The 21,139-nt window shown below is 43.7% G+C and overlaps 1 protein-coding gene across 4 annotated transcripts in view; it reads left to right on the top strand.

The window, feature by feature from the left end:
• Positions 1–1,815: 1,815 nt before the first annotated feature.
• The window catches only part of LOC310633887 (nuclear factor interleukin-3-regulated protein-like), a gene marked incomplete at its 3' end in the record, with an annotated part of 30,752 nt that continues 11,428 nt past the window's right edge, over positions 1,816–21,139 (top strand). Inside the window, exons 1-2 of one of the 4 annotated variants that reach the window (XM_083351832.1) lie at positions 1,816–2,166; positions 8,429–9,516. In XM_083351832.1, the coding sequence (XP_083207958.1) occupies positions 8,440–9,516 (1,077 nt within the window). In that variant the 5' untranslated portion in view covers positions 1,816–2,166; positions 8,429–8,439. Of the gene's footprint in view, positions 2,167–4,976; positions 5,037–6,897; positions 7,935–8,428; positions 20,768–21,139 lie in introns of those variants that run through there. The other 3 variants (XM_083351831.1, XM_083351833.1, XM_083351830.1) reach the window with 3 other exon arrangements.

Raw genomic sequence — 21,139 nt, 5'->3', positions numbered from 1 at the left:
AATTCATCTCTCTTAGAATGACATATGTATTGAGAATCTTTTCTATTTCTTTAACCATATTCAAACAAATGTTTATTTTTTAAATATTCTCTGGTAGATCCCATCATCTATTTTCTTAATTTTCACTTTGATCTTTTTCCTTTGACCAGTATCTTTCTTGATCAATGTGTTTTCCTGAATCAAAAAGTTTTTCCATATATTTATGACTGTTGCTGTAGGTATAAGAAGTAAATCAGATAAAGTGCGTTTAGGTGAGGCTTTTGCCTTTTCATGTTTCTTGAAAATGTTTTTCTCCTCCTTTGCTTCTTTTATCACTTCCTTTTTCTCTGATGTTTTCAACATATCCACATTCCATTTTATCCATGTCCTCATGTAGTCTTAAAGGGATGAGTTGTTTTCCCCATTTCTTGTAATTTCCCCCCCTAGGATTAAACCATGTTTTCTTGCTTTGTTAAGTTACGTCTTTGAGTCTCTATTTTCAATTTTATGTCCACTTATTTGTTTTGTCTGCTCCTTCTCTGTTGTGGTTTCCTGAAAGTTTTTTTTGTTGTAAAGTTAACTTAGAGATAGTTTGATTTGTATTTTCAAAGTTATGTTGGATTTCTTTGTGATTTGAACTCAGTGTTATTTGAATTAATTGCAGTATACTATATACCTCCTCCTGAGGGGTATTTATGTTTTCTTGGTGTGTTCTGTCTAAATGTCTCTGATCCATGATGGCCAAAAGTTGGACTTTTCCTTCTTATCTGCAAATACCTTTAAGAGTCCCGGTTAAATAGATATCTGTAATCCAAAGAGTTCTGTTGGAAGAAAAATCTTCATTATGGTATATCCAAGCTGGGAATAAACATGGCAACTGCTTTGGGAAGAAGGTTGTAGTTTATTGTAGAGGAGAACCAGACAAGAAGATGGCTGGCAGAAAAGGAGGATTGACCACATGTAGCGAGTGGGTTTTTATACCCTCTGGAGCCTTTTGTTTGGAGCTGCTTCCTGTTCCTGTTTGAGGCTATTTCCTGTTGCACCATTAGGACGCTTAAAGAACAGGTTGGAGAAAAATCTATCTATGTAGTCAGTCACTGGAAGCTGAAAATGATTCAATGGCACCTAATCAGTCACTCCAGACCGCATCATCCTTTATTTTATTTTTGACAAACTTTTATTTTTAAAATACTGAAGCTGAAGCTAAAACTCAAATACTTTGGCCACCTAATGAGAAGGAAGGACTCACTGGAGAAGAGCCTAATGCTGGGAAAGATCGAGGGCAAGAGAAGAAGGGGACGACAGAGAATGAGGTGGCTGGATGGAGTCACTGAAGCAGGAGGTGTGAGCTTAAATGGACTCCAGAACATGGTAGAGGACAGGAAGGCCTGGAGGAACGTTGTCCATAGGGTCGCGATGGGTCGGACATGACTTCGCAACTAACAACAAATCCTTCTTTGCAGCAATATAGCGTCTAAGCCTAAGGCCATATAAAATTTTGGGCATCAGAGGAGCAAAAATTCCAAGAGAAAGGCAGACCCAGGCTTGCGAAGCCAGGAGGGGAGGAAGAAGGTGTCCGGGGGGGGGGGCGCTGTAACAGTCATTAATAGACCACCAGATATTTCCTATAGATTCCCCGGGGGTTTCTGATACGTCGTAGTGGTGTTTTAAAAATCAAATGACATCTAAATAAAGATCCTTTGCCCTTTGTCAGGGGTCTTCAAACTTGGCCCTTTTATGACTTGTGGACTTCAACTCCCAGAATTCCTCAGCCAGCAAAGCAAAGCTGGCTGAGGAATTCTGGGAGTTGAAGTCCACAAGTCATAAAAGGGCCAAGTTTGAAGACCCCTGCCCTTTGTGAACGGGGAGGGGAGGGGAAAACCCGAACTGGCTGCTTTGAAAGAGGATAGCCCTCACAGATTTCCCCCAGCAGCTGGAGGAGGCACCGGCTTCTTCCTTGCTCGGCTGCGTTTCTGGACTGCGCGCGCCGGTTGTCATCCGGGGGTTCGAGCAAAACAAGAAGCGGATCCCGCCAAGGTTGAAGTTTTGCCGACGGGACGGAACGAAAGCTTCTTTCGCGGCAGCCGGAGGCGGTAAGACAGCCCCGGAGGTGAAACCTTAGCTGTGCCGCTGGCCTGACTGCTCGCCGCTTTCTTCCCCGCTGGCCGGCTGCCGGAGTTAACTGAGGTAAGGCGGCGTCCTCGGCTGAACTCGGTTCAGTCAGGGCGTCTGTGATGCGCCGGGGAGGCGCCTATCGCAAGATCCGAATTGCCGCCACGGCCCCTGTCGTCCAGACTGCGGAGCGGAGATCCTCCAGCCGAGCGAGGCGACGCCTCCGGGGCGGAAGGGAGCAGCGGGCCTGGCCGCAGACGCCTTGGGGTTGGCGGCTTCTCTCAGGGGCGAAAGCAGGTTGACTTGAGTCAAAAGCTTACAAGTTTACGGGCGTGGGGGGGGGGGGCTGATGTAGTTTCCAATAGCGCGTCCATTACGGCAGCGTTTCCCAACCTTAGGAACTTGAAGATGCGTGGACTTCAACTCCCAGAATTCCCCAGCCAGCTATGCTGGCTGGGGAATTCTGGGAGTTGAAGTCCACGCATCTTCAAGTTCCTAAGGTTGGGAAACGCTGCATTACGGGACCGCGAAGTGATGCGTTGAGCCTTGTCTCTCGCTCTCCGGTTTGATTTGCAGCTCTTCCTGCTCCGGAGAACCTCGGAGACGGGAGAGGGAGGGTTATACTCCGTCTCTCGGTTACTCGGAGGACCCGTAGTTCCGAACAATTGCAACTCCGGTTAAAAGAACAGCGTACGAGGAGACAGCGCGGGATAGATAGAGGTCGCTTCTGTTGAGAAACTGGATCGGCAAATCACTTCCTGCGCTTAACTACAGACTTACTTTCCCAAGGGCGAGCGGCGTGGCTCTGGCTCCTTTGTTCGTATGTTTGCGATCTCCTTCCTCTTTGCCCCAGTTCATTCTGTCCACCCGCCGCCCTCATTTGCCCTGTAACCCTTACTAGCTCTAGGACAGGGGTCGGCAACCTCGGCTCTTTTATGACTCGTGGACTTCAACTCCCAGAATTCCTGAGCCAGCTATGCTGGCTCAGGAATTCTGGGAGTTGAAGTCCACGAGTCATAAAAGAGCCGAGGTTGCCGACCCCTGCTCTAGGACAACGCAAGGGACACTCCACCCACCCACCCGCACGCACGCACGCACGCACTTCACCATAGGACCTGTCCGCCTCTTCGGGTTTCTCCCCGCCGATCTGCCGAGGGAACAAAGAAAGAGAAGCACCACCTTCCCCTTCCCCAGCTCTCGACCTGGAAGTTTTTGTTTTTTTAATCCCATTTATATCCCGCCCTTCTCCGAAGACTCAGGGCGGTTTTTACAATCTAAAGCACAAATCAATGTGCTTAGCAGTAGCCTTCATTCTATGTATAAGCCTGCTTATTAGGGCTTTCACACACACCCCAAGCGGCATTATTACAAAGTCAGCTTAATTGGTCCTCATTTTACCTACCTCGGAAGGATGGAAGGCTGAGTCAACCTTGAGCCTGGTGGGACTCGAACCTGCACTAATTGCAGGCAGCTGGTGTTACTTAAGGAGGCATTAGCCCACTGCTCCACCAAGGCTCCAGAAGTGCCTTTCTGGATCTCTTTCCATTCAAGGCTTGGCGCCCCTTATCTTATTAGGGACAACGCATGCCTCTGAGCATGTGCAGAGCACGCTTCTCTTGGACTTTTGAATGTCTAAGCAAAGTTGTCTCCCGTCTGTCACTTGGAATAAGAGCTTTTCACAGAATTGGAAGATAAATTGGCTGTGGATAAGTTTAAGCCTACCTGGTTATTTACTTCTTTTTTAAAATTGATGCTTTGGATGTCTGGGTCAGTGTAGATATGCACTGATGATTCTGATATATAATAATGTATGCTCTTTATTAATGCAGTGCATGTTCTTTATACCATAACATTTTATTTTTAAATAGTCTTTACTTGGAAAATTTGGGATGACAGATATGGTTTAAACAATGTCAAATTATTTTAATGATATGAATGTTGATATGCTTACATAGTATTCTTATATAGTATTTTGATAGGCTCATGTGATGTGTGTAGAATGTTGTGACACCACAAACTGTCCAAGTGGTGATATAAAGTTGGGGAGGAGAGGGGGAGGAAAGACAAATCTGCACAAAAATCTGCAGATTACATATCACATAGATTACAAGCAATTTATCAGTTTATAGTTGTAATTATAGTGTTTGTTGTGCTTGTGGAAACCTTCTGAGATGGCCTGAAATCTTTTGATGAATTTAATTCACATCCAGTTTTAAATTCTACACCAGTCTAGCCACTCTAAGTATCTGATGAAGTGAACTGTAAGTCAAAAAAGATGCTACCAGGCTCCTGATTTTTTGTCATCATAAACTAATACAGCGTATGGTTTAATGCTATAGTGTTGTGCATATTACTGTAAATCCCCTGAATTGAGAAAAAATGTATATTTTTGTGGAGTTCTCTTCACTTACCTAGATGCAGCATTACATACTCGAACCTCCATAGGAAGCCAGCACTCTGTAGCCACTCCATTTGTTCTCAATGGAAGCTCTACATTGGAGGAGACAGACGTATGTTGTATTTGCTCTGAAATTATTCTGAAATACTGGGACTTAGTGCAGAACTTGACTCTTTAAGTACACAGCATGTGCAAAATCCGTGCTGCCGCTGTGGTTATAGATGTTGTTAGAGCAGATGCTGGAGAAACTCTTTGGGTAATCCGGTAAAAGCATTTCATACTCCTCCTTTTTCCCAAATGATAGAAAGGTCATGCTTTTGGAGCTGAACATATTGTTGGCTCTTCAATATATGTTTTCAAAATAAGACATAGGTATCTTGAAACACTGCTTTTCCTTCAAGAGTTGCAACTCAGGTAATCTGAAAATCAAGGCTCCCCCCCTTCTTTTTTCCCTCCTAAGGCTCAAAAATGCCTCTCTTAACAGATTTCCATCTAGTCGAATTACTGGTCTCAAGGCTGCCTATGACCCAGATTCCACTGGCGTGGGGTAAGCGTCAGTCAACAAGCAGTTCATAAAGAATCAATGTCCACGAGAGGAATATGGAGTTCTTCTTCATATCATGTATTCATCAGGCCTTTCCCCTCTTGCACCCAACCATGACATAAATGTGCCCCATCAATTACTATTTCCTCACGATGTCACCTTCATCTCATTCCAAACCCATTCTTAAGGCAGGTCAGAGTTGTTTTCGGCTGCTCTGGTTTTAAGTAGCATTTCCCTTTCTAAGCAGACCAGATGTATTTTGGCTGTGGGTGCAAAGTACTTCAAGTATTTGCTTGGAGTCACAATCAGCTTGCCTTGAGGAAATGGGATCAGTGTACTGTACTGTCTTCTTTAAGTTAATGCAGGCACTTCTGCCCTGAGGCCCAGGCACTGTTTTCTAAGACCATTCTGCTCTGGGCAATAGGAAGATCCAGTTCTTCCACATATGGCTCTCTCCCAGTACTCACCTGGTCCCTAAACTGACCCCCTCAGAATGAGAACAATGCTGGGGAATCCATGAGTTTCAAACATTCCCTGTATACAGCAAATAAAGGCAATGCATATGCTGGCAACCTTCCTGAAGCAGGCTAGAGGTAGCCAGTGGCAGCAATGGCTTTTCTGTTTGTGATAGTACTTTTTCAGCAAAAGAACTGGTAAATATTAGCATAATTCAGCTGCGAAGAAGACACCCCCCCCCTTGGTTAATGATTTGTAGCATTGTCTAGCCATTGCAGTTTTGTCTGCGTTAGCATGTAATCACCATAACAATCATTGAATGAAGCTATAAATCACTTGCATGGATAGCTGTAATGCGAATATCTTGCTACAAGCTATACTCTGTAGCTCTGCCAGTTCAAGGCCTTGTGGATAAGTATTTCAATCCTGCCAAGTGAAACAGCCTGTAAGAGCAGTAAATAACATTAGGGATGGCAGTGGGAGGGCAAATTTGTGGCTTTTCTGATGATTTTGTTAATTGAATTGAGTTTTTTCCCAAACTCCTTTGATAGAATAGCATGTCTTGTCTTGTTCTTGGCCAGGATGTTCCAGATGAACTGGGTAACCGTGGGTGGGAGAGGGGGTAGCATGTCCTCGTTATGACAGAGCCTGGAATGCAGAATAAGGAAATAAACCATTTTACTCTTCTAAAAGCCAGGAGAAGATTGCCCTCATTTGAGGCAGGGCTGAAGATAAACATTTCTATTTGCTGTTGGGACCTGGGCTGATTGTAAACATAGACTCCTAGTGACATTGCTCCCTGTTTTGCCACTTATTTTTCTAGCGTGCTTTATATATGCCTTAAGTGCTACTGAGGTGTGCCGTGCTGAAGACCCCATTCCTTATTCATGAATTAAATTTTATTTATGTAATATGCTCTATCTGATCACAACTTTAGTGTGATGTTGCACAATAGTTGTATTACAGCTACCATATGAGTTTTGTTTTTGTTTCTTATTGGAGAATCTCTTCTTTTTTTAAAAAAAATCCCCACAGTGGATAGCCTAAAAAAGTCCACACTGTCTGTAGGTAGCCTTGGGCCAAACAAATGTATTTTGCAGAGTGTATCAGGCAGAAGATAAAATTATTTGAATTTATAACAAAATAAAATGGTTTTAAAGAGTTATCCTACTCCTTCAAAGTCTAACTCTTGCTTTTATAGAGGGTCACAAGGAATATCATTGCTTGCACTATTTTGATCTTTGTAGATACAGTATAGACACATCACAGTAATTGAATATCTTTTCCAAGGCCTTCATGGCTGCCCTACCAAATGCAGCCTGTTATATATTTCTTGGCTGTTTTGTTCGTTTTAAAATTATACTCATTGTCTTTCAATGGACCTTGAAGTCTGTGTTAGCTATGAAGAACTAATTGGACCAGCAGCAATGGATAGGTTGTTCTACTGCTTCATTTTGATTTCTTAAGCCATATGGTCCAACTACATTTTCCTCAGTATTTCCAACCTTGCCATTCCAGTCCCCAATCACAAGCAGCATAACTTGCCAGCAGGCTGTCATTTTCAAATTTAACTTGATCTTAAAACCCATCCTCCTCCTCTTTTTTTGTATTAGTGATCACAAATTTGTATCAAGAGCACAAATCTGGATGATTATCACATTAAAAGGTCATTCACAAAAAATCTTATCAGTATTATTCAGTCACTGAATGTATTGTAGCCAAGTACCATTCTTACTGTGTTCTTCCTAACTATAAAAGCAACTCCACTCCTTCATTGTTTTTCACGTCCTAAGTAATAAGCAGGGTGATCTTCTGATTAAAGTGTCTAATCCTGGCCCATTTCAATTCACTGATTCCTAACATGTTACTATATGGTAATTTTATTTCATATTTTAGTTTTCTTTCATTCATGCTTCTTACATTCCCTGTTCCTACTGTAATTCTGTCTTTGCAGCTTTGGATTTTCTTTTCCTGAATGGCAAGATCAGCAATTAGATACCCAAAGATTTTAATCTAGTCAATGCATACCATTAGTACCCCAGAAGATCCTCAGCTGTTCCTCATTAAATGCCATTTGACTTGAAGGGTCCATTATCCAGCACTGTGCCATCAAATGTTTAATATTCTCTGTCCATGTGATTTTCTTGGTAAAAGTGCAGGAGTGGTTTACCATTGACTTCTCCCACACAGCATGAATGGATGCCTTCCCTGTAGTCACTAAAGTGATCCTTTGCCTCCAGCCTTTTCCTGTATCACTGCTGCTCACTATAGGTGTCTGTTTGCTTTAGCTGTGTAGCTGGGGTGACCTTCATGCCTTGGGTGGGAATATATACCCTGGGCATACATTGACATTCTCATCCCTCCCAGGATTCCCCCGAACCTCCCCATGTGACAGCACAGCAGGAATTGAGGTGGTGGTGCCCATCTGTAGATGAGTCATAAATAGTAAGTTATCTTATTAGATGGCTATTCTGAGGATAAATGAATATGCAGTTAAAAGCATCTTAGGAATGACTAATAAATGTTAACATTTTAAAGATTGCCTCTGCTTTTTAGATATGTAGAGATATGGCAATCTTCTAGAAACCTCACGTTTTGCTGTAGTTTTGTGTGCAGTTAATTTAGTGTGGCTAATAGGAATGTATGTTACGGGACTGCATCTTTCTGTAGCGAGTAGCGATATCAAGCATTATCAAAGCAGCCACGAGAGAGCAACAAATAGTTGGGGTTTTCTAAGTTTCCTCTATTAAGTGGTCTTATGATTGAGGCCTTGAAGCTGTGGGGGCATCCATATACCCAAGATTCAGAACTACAGAGATCTCTAACCACTTGGCCACCAAACAGCATATGCATGTCCTTCTCTTTGACCTTGCTGGCATTCCCCAAGTGGGTACAGCTGTAACATGCTCTGATTTGCTTTTTTCCTTCTCATTTTGCAGACTTTGGGGAGATGGATCTGCCTTTGGAGGAACCTCCAACCCAGCCTCCATCAGAACCTCTGTCAGCACTTCCAACTTCTGAGCCGGTGTGTGAGCTCCAGGCTGCCGTGTCTTGTTTTGCAGAGGAGACTGTGTCATTCCTCTCTGTCAATAGCTTGTTAAGCCAGTCCCTGCTCAGGGCAGCTGGCAGCCTGGAGGCACAGCAGAAAGAGCAAGGGGTGCCTTCAACCATGGCCCGGCGCAAGCGAGAATTCACCCCAGATGAGAAGAAGGATGATGGCTACTGGGACAAGAGGAAGAAGAACAACGAAGCAGCCAAACGCTCTCGAGAGAAAAGGCGGGTCAGTGATTTAGCCCTGGAAGGACGAGCTTTGGCCCTGCTGGAGGAAAATGCCCGCCTGAAGGCAGAACTCTTAGCCCTCAAGTTCCGCTTTGGCTTGATCCGGGATCCAGCAGAAGCTCCGCAGCCAGCACTTACACTGGCCAGTGAACTCCATCGGTCAGCCACTCTACCCCAGCACTTCCCAGTGGCTCCTGAACTACCTCGCTACCCTTGCACCTTCCATCCAGAGCCAGCTCCCAACTCTGAGGACTCTGGCTTTTCCACCCCAGGAAGCTCCAACCTGGGAAGTCCTGTCTTTTTTGAGGAACGTGATAGGTCAGAGGAAGGAATTGTGTATGAGAGGCATTGCCTAGTGCCCGATGCTTCAGCTGATGGAGCTGATCTGGGCCGTGTTGGCCGTTACGACTCTGGGGAGAGCATCAAAGGTCTTCCCCACAAGTTGCGCTTCAAAATAGCGGTAGGGTCAGAGGAGATAGCTGGAGAACAATCTGGACATTGCCCACCTTCTCCACCAGCAGGAGCGTGGAGGGGGCCGGTGACACGGAAGGAGCAGCCGAGCACAGGGTGTTCCGCAGGTACCCTGGCATTTGAGAGTAATTGTGAAACAGAAGTCCCCGGGGGCCCTCAAGAGCCTGAGTACCAGGCAGAGAACCGGTCCCTACAAAGTCAGCTGGCCTCACTTTCAGCTGAAGTGGCCCAGCTGAAAAAACTGTTCTCTGAACAAATCCTCATCAAAATGAATTGAAAGGGGGAGGGGGGGAGGCAAGGCTAGAAGGGGGGGTGGGTTCACTTTTCTTCCCTTCTTTCCCAGGACTACCAAATATTGGCTGCAAAAATTGAATTACCACTAGATGGCAGGAAAGAGCTAACATTTTATCCATTTTTTTGCTGCCATATGAAGTAGTCAAGGATTGTGTTGCCCAAATCTTGTATCATTATTTTCCCCTTACCCCATCTTTCAGTGCTTCACATGTTTACATTTGCATACATTTAACTCTGGGTGTTTACTTTTCTTGTAAAGGTTTGTATTAAGGAAAACCTGTCCTCCTTTAACTGTGTGCTCTTTCTTGCTCTTTCCACATTCTATATTAATTTCCCATACATGTAATTAAGGGAGGCCATCTAGCACGGGAATACTTGATTCAGTTTTGGTGGGGTGAATGGGTCACAGCTACTGCTGGCATACTGGAAAGACACAAGGTACACATCCTCTGCATGGTCCATAAGACAGTTTTCAGACTAATCAGGGCTACCTTAAATGGATTGCAAAACTCTGAATGACCACTGAATGGTGGCAGCAGAGAACCATTTAGTGATGGCCTGGAATTTTGCATCCTACATCCTGTTCCTTTATTAGTGTCAGAAGCATCACAATTAAAATAAGGCATACTATACAACATAATATTTAAAATATAAAATACAAGATTAAATTATGTACAATTGAAACAGACATTGTCCAGAAACTAGTAACATTCATTGCATTCCGTCGTGGTGTCATGAGGTCCTCCATTGTGCATTGATCAGAATACAAGGGACAGGTATACATATGTGTTGCTGTGTGCATGTTATCACAATTCCAAAGGAGCCTCCCGTGTGTGCTGTTAACACATTTGGGTGTCCCCTGGGCAACAGTTTATAGTTGGCTAATCCGATCCAGAAGCATCTGAAGTGTAGTGAGGTGCTAGAACTGGTAACCCTAAGTACAACCTTCCATGAAGCTAGATACTATAATCCTTTAAAAATTACATTAGTGCCTATCGTGTCTAACTGATCGTGTCTAACTGGATTTCTGGGAAACAATCATTAGAAAATTGTTCCTGAGTCCAAGTAGATTCCAGGCTGCCTTTTTATAGCTTCGTTCTCCCCATTTGGTTAGTCTAGGTAGAAACCTGAAGTACATTATAATGAGCATTCAGGTAGTCCTCAATTTGTAACCATTTGTTTAGTAACTGTTTGAAGTTACAAGGGTAACATTGGTCCTTGCACTTATGACATTTGCAACATCTGCCAGTCGTGATCAGATTTCAGAAGCTTAGCAACCGGCATATATTTAGAACAGGTGCAGCATCCTGGGGTCACCATTTGCGACATTCCCACATGGCGTCTGATAAGAAAAGTCAGTGGGGGGTCACCAGATTTGCATAACAAACGTGTGATTCACTTAATAACTGCAGTAATTCAGTTCACTTAACAATTATGGCAAAAAACTGTCCGTAACCTGACTTAACAACTGCCTTGCTTAACAACGGAAATCCTAATCCTAATCGTGGTTGTAAGTCAAGAGCTACCTCTACGTCAGCTGTCAAGATGGGTAAACCCAGGAAAATTAGCAAGCTGATTTAGAACAAAGTTTCTGGATTTCTCATGTCTTGAATTACTTTTCCCAGTACTTCAGATGTGCATGGAAACTGACTCTGAGGTTTGAGGATGTGCTAAAAGTACTCTGCACATGCTCCAACGTGCTTTATTCATATTTCATCTGTTTCAGTGTGAAAATATTGACATTGCAAGCATTCAGTTGAAGAACTGTTAGCTGATTAGTCATCTGGTTTTGAAGTGTGTTTTCTCAGTGATTTAATAAAAACTTGGATTACTGTATCCTCAACACGTATGAGGTATGAGTACCGTACTGTACTTTAGTAAATATTTTCACTTGTCAGCACCGTGCTAACATTTTTCTAACTTTCCCATTGCTTCCCTCATCATTTTTCTCCTACAGAATAATCTCGAAGGGTGAAAAGATAAATGAAACCCTAATAGCTTCTGAATGCAGAACTAGGAATCTTCTGTCTGGAAGAATGACAAATATGCCTTTATATAATGTATTGTGGTCATGCCTCTGTTTAAAATTTTAGATTTGACCATAATGGAAAGAGGCAAGCCTCCCTCCCACCAATTTCATCTGGAAAGTAGACTGTATAACTGTATACACACAGACATAGAACAATTAAACATGTCCACTGGCAACACTACAATGCAGCATATAACAGATTGTCAGGCTTTATGACCTACTCTATGAAGAGGGCCCCATCATTTCTGAAATATAGTCCAAAAATCCAACTAGGCCTTCTAAAGCTGGGTTTTTTCTGCTAGTACTATATTAGAATTTAGCTAACATATTAGCCAGGGATTGTAGGAATTGAAGTCTTCTGGACTGAAGACTAGTCTAACCACTTAAAATGAGCCTTCTGTCATTTTGTACAGAACTGTAACCTGAAATCAGTTCTCTCTTATTGCATAATTTTTCCAGAAGTGAAAGAACCAGAAACGTTTGCTTTCTCTACATACAGAAAGAGAAACTTATGCAACAAAGTTTGAATGCCTGTATCCCAGCTATAAAAGCTAGAAGCAACTTCTTAGTTTAAATTTCCCTTCACTGTTTGGAATAAATATTTCTTTGTAAGGATAAGCGTCTATTTAAGTAATAGTAGAGACAATAGTTTTAATAATTTTCAAAAACGTTGCAATGCTGACACTTTCCTGAAGGGGGTGTAAGAATACTTCTGCCCGCTTACCTTGGCTACTTCTTTCTCTGACTTCTCCCCACCCATTGAGAACAGAATCAACCATAAATGCCTCCAAGAATGCGATAATCTCCAGATGTGCAAGTCCAAGAATGATGGGCATTGTAGTCTGAAATATCTGGAAATATTGGGGCCAGGAAGCCTGCATGCCATTTTGCTTATTTTTGTCCGTACATTTTTTCCATTTTTTTTTCAGTTGTGTCCACTTGATTGAAGTTGATTTTGCAATATCCTATTACTGTGTATAGGGACGCGGTGGCTCAGTGGGTTAGGACGCTGAGCTTGTCGATCAGAAGATCGGCAGTTTGGCGGGTCAAATCCCGAGTGCCGCGTAACAGAGTGAGCGCCTGTTACTTGTCCCAGCTTCTGCCAACCTAGCAGTTCGAAAGCACGTAAAAATGGAAGTAGAAAAATAGGGACCACTACGGTGGGAAGGTAACAGCGTTCCGTGCACCTTTGGCGTCTAGTCATGCCGGCCACATGACCACGGAGACGTCCTCGGACAAGCGCTGGCTCTTCGGCTTTGAAACGGAGACGAGCACCGGCCCCTAGAGTCGGAAATGACTAGCGTGCACGTGCAGGGGAACCTTTACCTTTTTATTACTGTGTATCCCAGGAAACACCAGGCCCCCTGCATTACACAGCCATAATAAAGAGGGGTGTCTGCAAGACAGGGTAAAAAAAGACAAGAAGACAGCCACGAAAATGTGAAGGAAGCTCTGTCTTCTAATGATTGGACAGAGTTTTGATCACACCACTGTGATTTTCATCTTGACTTGTTTGCTTGCATTCAGTATAGAAAAAAGAACATGATTCAAATATAATAAAGCCACAAAGAAAAGCTTGTGGGGCTTATTCCTCCCAGGTGCCACTTGCTTCGATGCTCCTTGTTTCTGTAACCAATTTCAACAAAGCCAATGCCTTACACCTTCAACACAGAAGTTGAGACGTATTTTTTAAAAAAGTAAAAATAAAAGTTAAACATTCTGCTGATATGGAAAAAGAAAACAAAAGACTACAAAGCAATTTTTTATGTAGTGGCTTCTGACAATAAAACGTGCTATCCAAGCAGTGAGAGTTTAAAATTTTAGGGGCACTTTGTTCCTGGAAGCAAATGATTTACTCCAGTATTTTTCAGGTTTTAACACGTTGGCTGGGGAATTCTGGGAATTGAAGCCCACACATCTTAAAGTTTCCAAGATTGAGAAACACTGACACACTCATTGCAGAATCATTTAAAAGGAATGAGATTGACTTCACTCTTTTGCTTTAACTATTGGCTGTTCCACGCTCAGTTACACTTACTGCCTCTGCACACTTTCAGACCTACTTTTCTGTTCTTTGCTCCTAAAGTCTGTATTGTACCAGCTTGTGCCAAGGGCAGGGCTGCCTTGCAGGAGCATAGCAGAGCTGCCCTTAAAATCAGGCAGGACAAAGTGACTAGGGGATGGATAAGGAGGAGAAGGCAGTGGCAAAGAGGTGACGGTGGATACAGTTGCCTGGTGCCCTCCAAAGGAGCCCACTTTGCCAAAAGCCATGCCATCAGGTCCTCCAATTTATCTGACAGTTCCAGGAGCAAAAGTCCTCCAACCAGCCCTAAACCTGAGACTGCAGTTAGCTGAGGTTGCTGACTCCTCTCTGTTGACTTTCATTTTGGTTCTCACTGAAGGAGAGCAAGCAAGCGTTTTTTTCCATGAAGAGCATGGTAGGTGGGGCTGAAAGAAGCCGTGCACAGAGCCAGAGGCAAAAGGGGGTGGAGACCCGCCCAATCTTTCTTAAAATCCTTGTTTAATGACATTAAATAGGAATAGAGATGGAGAAAACTATTGACTTTTTCCTGGCATCCTGTGGTCATCCAGATTTTTTGTGGTCATCTAAATTTTTGTAGCCCAGATCTGGCGGTCCTATGTATAGTATAACTGAGGCTGTGGAGAAGAGACCCATAGCTCTGGACAGATCCTCTGCCTGAGGGTGGTGGTGGTGGTGGTCAAAGGCAAAATTAAACCAAGGGCCCCATGACATTAGTCAAAAGTGATTCTCCATCCTTGCTGCTTTATCATGTTAAATCTGTGATGTAAATCTATGTGTTTTCCCATATGTCCCCGCCCTTAAATTAAAACTCTTTTTTCTCATGGCGGTTATGTTTGTCAACCCTTTACACTTGACACACTTTCTTTAGCAATTAAAATGTTACGTGAAATATTGGTGGATAATTTGCCCAGGACGAAATAAACAATGGAGAAAGGGAAGAGAAACTGGTTCCTTTACCAGTTCAGGTATTATATATATTTCAGAGGGGGTGAGTTACTAGAAAAGTCTTTTATAACCTCCTTAAGAGATAACTCTAAGAAGACTATTATAATATGACTGAAGAGGTAGGATTATTTTATCTTCAGTTTTACTAAAAACCAGAAAGTAGATTGCTCCTGAACAGTAGATAAGGCCAACAGGTCTCCAGAGTAGGCTGGGGAGCTGTGTGTGTGTGTGTTGATCAGCAAAGGGACATTGGAGACTGCTAAAATGGGGAATACCCACCATGGTGCAGGATGGTGTGAGATGCAGCCAAGGGTGCTCACCCAAAGGTGGGACTGGATGAGGCCACACAGCAGAAGGCTGGTCAAGAGTGTGTTTTTCCAATGCAAATCTTCCACACTACTGGTGTTCATTTAGTCTCAAATCTTTGTGTGGAAGGATGAAGCCCATTTAGCTAGAAAATAGCAATCTGCTCTTGTAAAAATCCATGGGAAAACGGAATAAAAATCTTACAGAAATAATTTTACCCAAGTAGTTAGTAAGCACAAAGTTGGCTGCTATTTTTGCTCTTCCACCCAATGATTACCATGATTCACCAGCATGGCAAGTTCTGCCTCAGTTTCCTCCATAGTTAGTTGGGCTGAGACAGCAGATTCTGAAGAGTATAAATGGCCAATTGTATCAAGTTATTTTACTGCTCTGGGGGGGGATCTTTTAGATATTCTGAGCCCCAACACCAAGGTATGTTCACTTTTAGCAAATATTCTGTTCTGCAGAGTCCAAGAATTTTCCTTGAATAGTGGATTTAAGAATTTCTTGATAGATGGCAAGTTTGTGGACACATTGCCTGGGGTACATTTTGATTTATTTGTCTAGCCCAACAATATTTTCAGGAGTCTTTTCTTAAACTGATGATTTGTTTATTTAAAAACCTAATACACAAAATGCATACACTTAGTCATATGCACGGTAACTGGGAAATCATATATGTAAGTTTCCATATATGCAGTGAGTGCCATTCACCCAAATGCCATACATCATATGAGTGGGAGTTCATCATCAGTCAGTTATAGTTATAAATTTGTTGGATGAGAAGCAAAATGTTTTCAAAGAAAAAACAACAACAACCAGTTGCCTTTTAGAAAAAGCATGACCTGAATGACTGAGAATCTCCACAGACATAAACTGAATAGGATTTTGTCATTTACTCTGCTCTCCATTATGATCTTTGCCTGCAGCCCAGAACATTTCTGCAAAGGACTCATGAGGTGTCTTGAAAATGCAATTTTTATTTTTTTGTTTTCAATTCACAAAAAGTTTCTTGAAAATGCAGTTCTGCATTGTAACATTCCTAAATACTTTCGTTTCCCATCTGCCATGTTTGTACTATATGGGTAGTCCACGAATTAAGACAAAATTTCCATTGCTAAGCAAGAAAGTTGTTAAGTGAGTTGTGCCCCATTTTACGACATTTTTGCTACAGTTGTTAAGCGAATCACTGCAGTTAAGTGACTCATGCAGTTGTTAAACGAATGTGACTTCCCCCATTGACTTTGCTTGTTGGAAGCCAGCTGGGAATGTTCTAAATGGTCATCACATGACCCCGTGATATTGCAGCTGTCATAAAAGCCTGACAGTTGCCAAGTACCCAAATGTTGATCACATAACCACGAGGCTGCAATGGTTATAAGTGTGAAAAAACTGCCATAGGTCACTTTTCAATGCCATTGTAACTTTGAACAGTCACTACATGGATCGTTGTAAGTTGAGGACTACCTGTACACATTGATAAATATGTTATCCCACCTCTAAATAGTATGACTTACTGTCAAAACCTGAATTCCAATCACTGCAGATGAAATGCATACAATGCCCCCCCCACCACACACACACATTGTGAAAAATATGACCATTATGTGCACATCACATATTCCACGTAGCTCTGGCCTCACTATCTGGCCCACAGTTACCATGGTACAAATACTGTGTTGAAACTGAAATGGTGGTGAGAAGGCGGAGAAGTCAGAATGCAGTGAGATTTGGAGCACTGATGTGCTTGCCTGAAAGTCTCGTCTTCCCTACAATAAATGAGTAACAATTGTGGGAAGCGTTGGGCCATCCTTTACGATCAGGATATGGGGTACGGTGGCAGAAAATGGGACAGTAACTGCCCCCCCGTTTCAGATCATATTCAAGGATACACCACTGCCAAATCACTACTTTATAAAGTATTAAATGACCTGAGTGAGAATGTATTTATATATATATATATAATTTTGATTCTTTACATACATATGTTAATTTTCCAAACGACATGTGAACTGAGTTTATAATTCATTAATACATATACAAATCTCACTCTTTGGTTCTTTTTTCCAACCATTTATAAAATAAATTCCAGCTTTCATAATATTCTGTTTCTTCTTTGTCTTTTAGTCTCATAGTTAGTCTGTCCATCTCTGCGCATTCCAATATCTTCTTTATTAGCTCTTTTTCTGATGGCACCTGTTCATTTTTCCAGCACCCCAGCTTCATTCTCATGTTGTCTCACCTAAGGTATTGTAGAGATGCCCCGGCTCATGAGCAGAGCCTTGCCTGACTTTAGCCTCTTCCTTTTTCTCTGCATGCCTCAATATTCAGCCCAAAAAAGCACAGAAAATGTTCTCCAAACGTCTCCTGCAGAACTGGACTTCTGGGGCTCAGAAACATTTTACTGCTCACTCGCAAACCTGGGGGAGAAGTTGATCCACTCAGGGGATTGTTCCTAATTGCCATTTTTTACTTTTCTCCCAAGAGGGCCATCAGCTCCATCATCTCCCCAATTACATGCCTGGAAAGCACCGGTAAAATAATGCCCTTAACAAACAGGAAGTTTCAGGGGCAGGAGAGAGGAAGCTGCCAATCTACCACAACTCTGTTGTCAAGGGAAACCATTGTTCCTCCTCCTTAATGACCATTCTAAAGGCCTCCCAAGTTGGGAGTAGTACCTTTTTACTGATCACAAAGTTTTGCTAATTGACTTATCTATTTATTTATTAAATTTTAATGCCGCCTATCTCACCTATAAGGTGACCATGGGCAGTTTATGTTATAATATTGATCTATGTGCTGTTTTCATTTTTTATACAGTAGTAATAATTCTGTTTATTCTTAGGTTATCTTACAGCTTTACATAAATTAAACAGTTTTGGAAGGATAATTTATATGGAAATGTATTTTTTAAAAATATCAGAGAAGACGGGTTTTATTTATTTAGATTTTTAAAAATCCTACCTTTATTATTTTTATAAATACCCCAAGGCACCACACATACCCATTACTCCTTCCTCCAGTACAACAACCTTGTGACATGAAGAGATAGTGACTGTCCTAAAGTCACCCAGCCAGCTTACATGACCTAAGGTGGCACTAGTTCACAATCTCCTGGTTTCTGGACTGGTATCCAAACCACTAGACCTAAAAGTATAGAGTTTTATAACATAAGAACAACAAATGTTCTTAATATGCTCTATTAAAACAATTAGATATGGCTACATACTATGTCCTATGAACCACAAACTCTGCTCAGTTCAAATAATTTCTAGAATTCCCATTAATGAGCAATCTCATTTTTCATCAAACTGTATCTATCAGAATGGTATATAGAGTCCACCTTCTCTTAAGCTCTTAGAGCCAAGAGAGACAAATATTATTTTCCCTGTATGGGCTTTTGCATTATTTTTTCTCTCTCTCTCTTTCGTTCTCTCTCTCTCTCTCTCTGGGGGATGATTTTTCTATTGTTACACAGTGTATACCTGGTAACATCAAATTGTAGGCACACAGTTTGTATCTGTGCATGTTTGCATCTATAATTAAATGTACCTTTGCCAGCACGCAAGTTATCACAGGCTCTTCATGTTTGGGCATGTCTGCAAGTCTAAATGTTTATTTTTCAGGATAGAGGGAACGGGGTTCTGAAATTGTGCATAGGACCTAGAGGAAGCATAAGGCTTCTGTAGCAGACAGACTTGGAAGCATTTTCCACCCACCAGCTAAGATTAAAACTCACACGTAACTCCCCAAAGCTGTAGAGGAAGGAAGAGAACATATGGGTGTTTCTGTCAAATCACCTCCTTTGCCTCTAGCTCTCCAACAAAGCACACAATCGTCTATTCCAGTGTTTCTAAATTTTGGTAGTTTGAAGATGTGTGGACTTCCATTCCCAGAATTCTTCATCCACCATGGCTGGCTAGGGAATTCTGGAAGTTGAAGTCCACACATCTCCCAGCTATCAAGGTTAAGAAACACAGCTCTATTCTTTTTCCTGTTATACCAAGGCGGAGGCTAATTGTAGTTGACACACGTGTACAGTGCTGTGCCCATTTGAGTAGGGTCAGAGGTCATGGAAATTCAGAGACCCACTTCCAAAACAAGGAAGAGAGAAAGTGCTCAAGTTAAGTGTTTTTCTTAAGTTACTTAATGCAATGTCTGTCTTCCCTTTCCAGAACTTCTTACAAAAACGATTTGGATCCCTTGTCTTGGCTACCACAGCCTTTTTCCAAAACAGGTGTGAATAGACTCAATGAATCAATCAGAATAGAGCTGGAAGGGACTTTGGAGGTTTTCTACTCCAAACCCTATACCAGGGGTAGGCAACCTCGGCTCTTTTATGACTCATGGCCGAGGTTGCCTACCCCTGCCCTATACCATTTCAGATAGGGGGCTGTCCAATCTTTTCTTTAAAAAACCCATTGATGAAGCACCCACAACTTCTGAGGGGAAGCTGTTCCACTGATTAATTGTCCTCACTGTTAAGAGGTTTCTCCTTAATTAGTTGATTGATTGATTCTCTCCTTGATTAGTTTCCATTCATTATTTCTTGTCTTCGCCTTCTGTTGCTTTGGAAAATAAGTTGACCCCCTTCTTTGTGGCAGCCTCTCAAATACTGGAATACTGCTATCGTGTCACCCCAATCTTTTCTTTTCTCTTGGACATTCCCAAGTCCTGCAACCGTTCTCCATATGTTTTTTTCTCGCTCTCTCCAGGCCCTTAATCATCTTAGTTGTTCTTGTTTGCACTTTCCCCCAAAGTCTCAACATCTTTTTTTGTAATGTGGTGACCAAAACTGCATGCAGTATTCTAGGTGTGGTCTTACTAAGGCTTTACAAAACCCTACTAATAACTTCCTATGCAATGCCTCAGCTTCTGTGTTTCAACATTAACACTAAACCCCGTAAGCTACCATTGTAAAAAGTAGAAGAAAAGGCCCAGAGGGTTTTTCCCCAGCCATTGGGGTATTGGCATTCAGGTTCAGCTCAGCGCTTTTCCTGCCTGCCTTGCGCTCCCTTGCTTCTTTACTATAACCGGTAGGAAACCTTGCCTTGCTTTGGACCGGAGATCTCGCTTTAAAGCTATTGTTCCGGCGCAAGTGGCGAGTCCGGCCTTCAGCTTCAGCACATGCTGCCCAGGCGAGCCTCGGCACCACCGAGCCCCTGAAGGCCCGGCCGGCCGGCGGGGCAGGGAGTCTTTTCCTACAAACAAGCCAGCGCTCTCGCTACACGTCAGCAGGTCGGGTCAGAAGCCGTAGGGCAGGGGTCTTCAAACTTGGCCCTTTTATGACTTGTGGACTTCAACTCCCAGAATTCCTCAGCCAGCAAAGCTGGCTGAGGAATTCTGGGAGTTGAAGTCCACAAGTCATAAAAGGGCCAAGTTTGAAGACCCCTGCCGTAGGGGTAACTCGGAAACTCCTTGGAACAGGAGCCCGGCGAGCAGCGCAGCGGTAGCTCGGAGAAGGCGCGGACGCGCTTCTTTCCAGCGCAGCTTTGGGAGCAAAGCAAAGCGACCGCCCGCCGCTTCCAGGGCTGAAGGCGAGCGGGCGAGGAAAAGAGGGAGCGGCCGGCTGGCTCCGTCTCTTCCCCAGCAGCCGCCGCCGCCGCCGCCGCGACAGCGCCTCCCGCGTAGCTCTTCGCTCGCTCCTCTGGCTCCGGCCCAGCCCCTCTAGTTCGCCCGCTCGTCCGCCTCGCCTCTCCCCGCTCCTCCCCTCCATTTGTTTTGTGTGGCGACTTCGCGAGCGTGACGGAGGCGCTTAGAAGCGCTTATGCAACCGGCTGACCTACTAACACACATTCGCCTGGGGAAAGAAGTAGGGCGGCGGCGGCGGCGGCGGCGGCAAAGCTCGCGAAAGGCGCGCGGCGACTCCTTCCTGCCGCTGGCGAGGCGGCCGAGGGGCGCCTGGAAGAGGTGATTTCACGCGAACGCCCGGCGGCGGCTCCTCTCCCCCCTCCCTCGCCCTTCCCCCACCTGCAGCCCCCTGGCCTGGCCTGGGGTGGGGGGGTTTCTCCCGGGAGAGGCCGGTTCGTTTCTGGCGCGCTGGAGTTTTTCGGCGGGCGCGGGCGTGCTTTGTTTGCGGGCAAGGTACATGGCGGGCAGCGGGCGTGCGGCGCTGTTCCTCCGCTGGGCTCCTGGCGCCTCCCTTCAAGCCCCGTTCAGACGAGCTCGGCCGAGCGGCGGGAAGTTCCGCGCAGCAGATGCGCGCTGGGAAAAGGACGGCGGTGCCGCGCGGTTGGAGGGGCCGCGCTTCGACCTTTCTGGGTGGGAGGGTGGGTGGTGCAG

The sequence above is a fragment of the Vipera ursinii genome (genome assembly GCF_947247035.1).
Source record: "Vipera ursinii genome assembly, chromosome: 2".
Lineage (NCBI taxonomy): Eukaryota > Metazoa > Chordata > Lepidosauria > Squamata > Viperidae > Vipera > Vipera ursinii.
The sequence above is the reverse complement of the archived record's forward strand: the minus strand, read 5'-3'. Positions and strand labels throughout refer to the sequence as shown.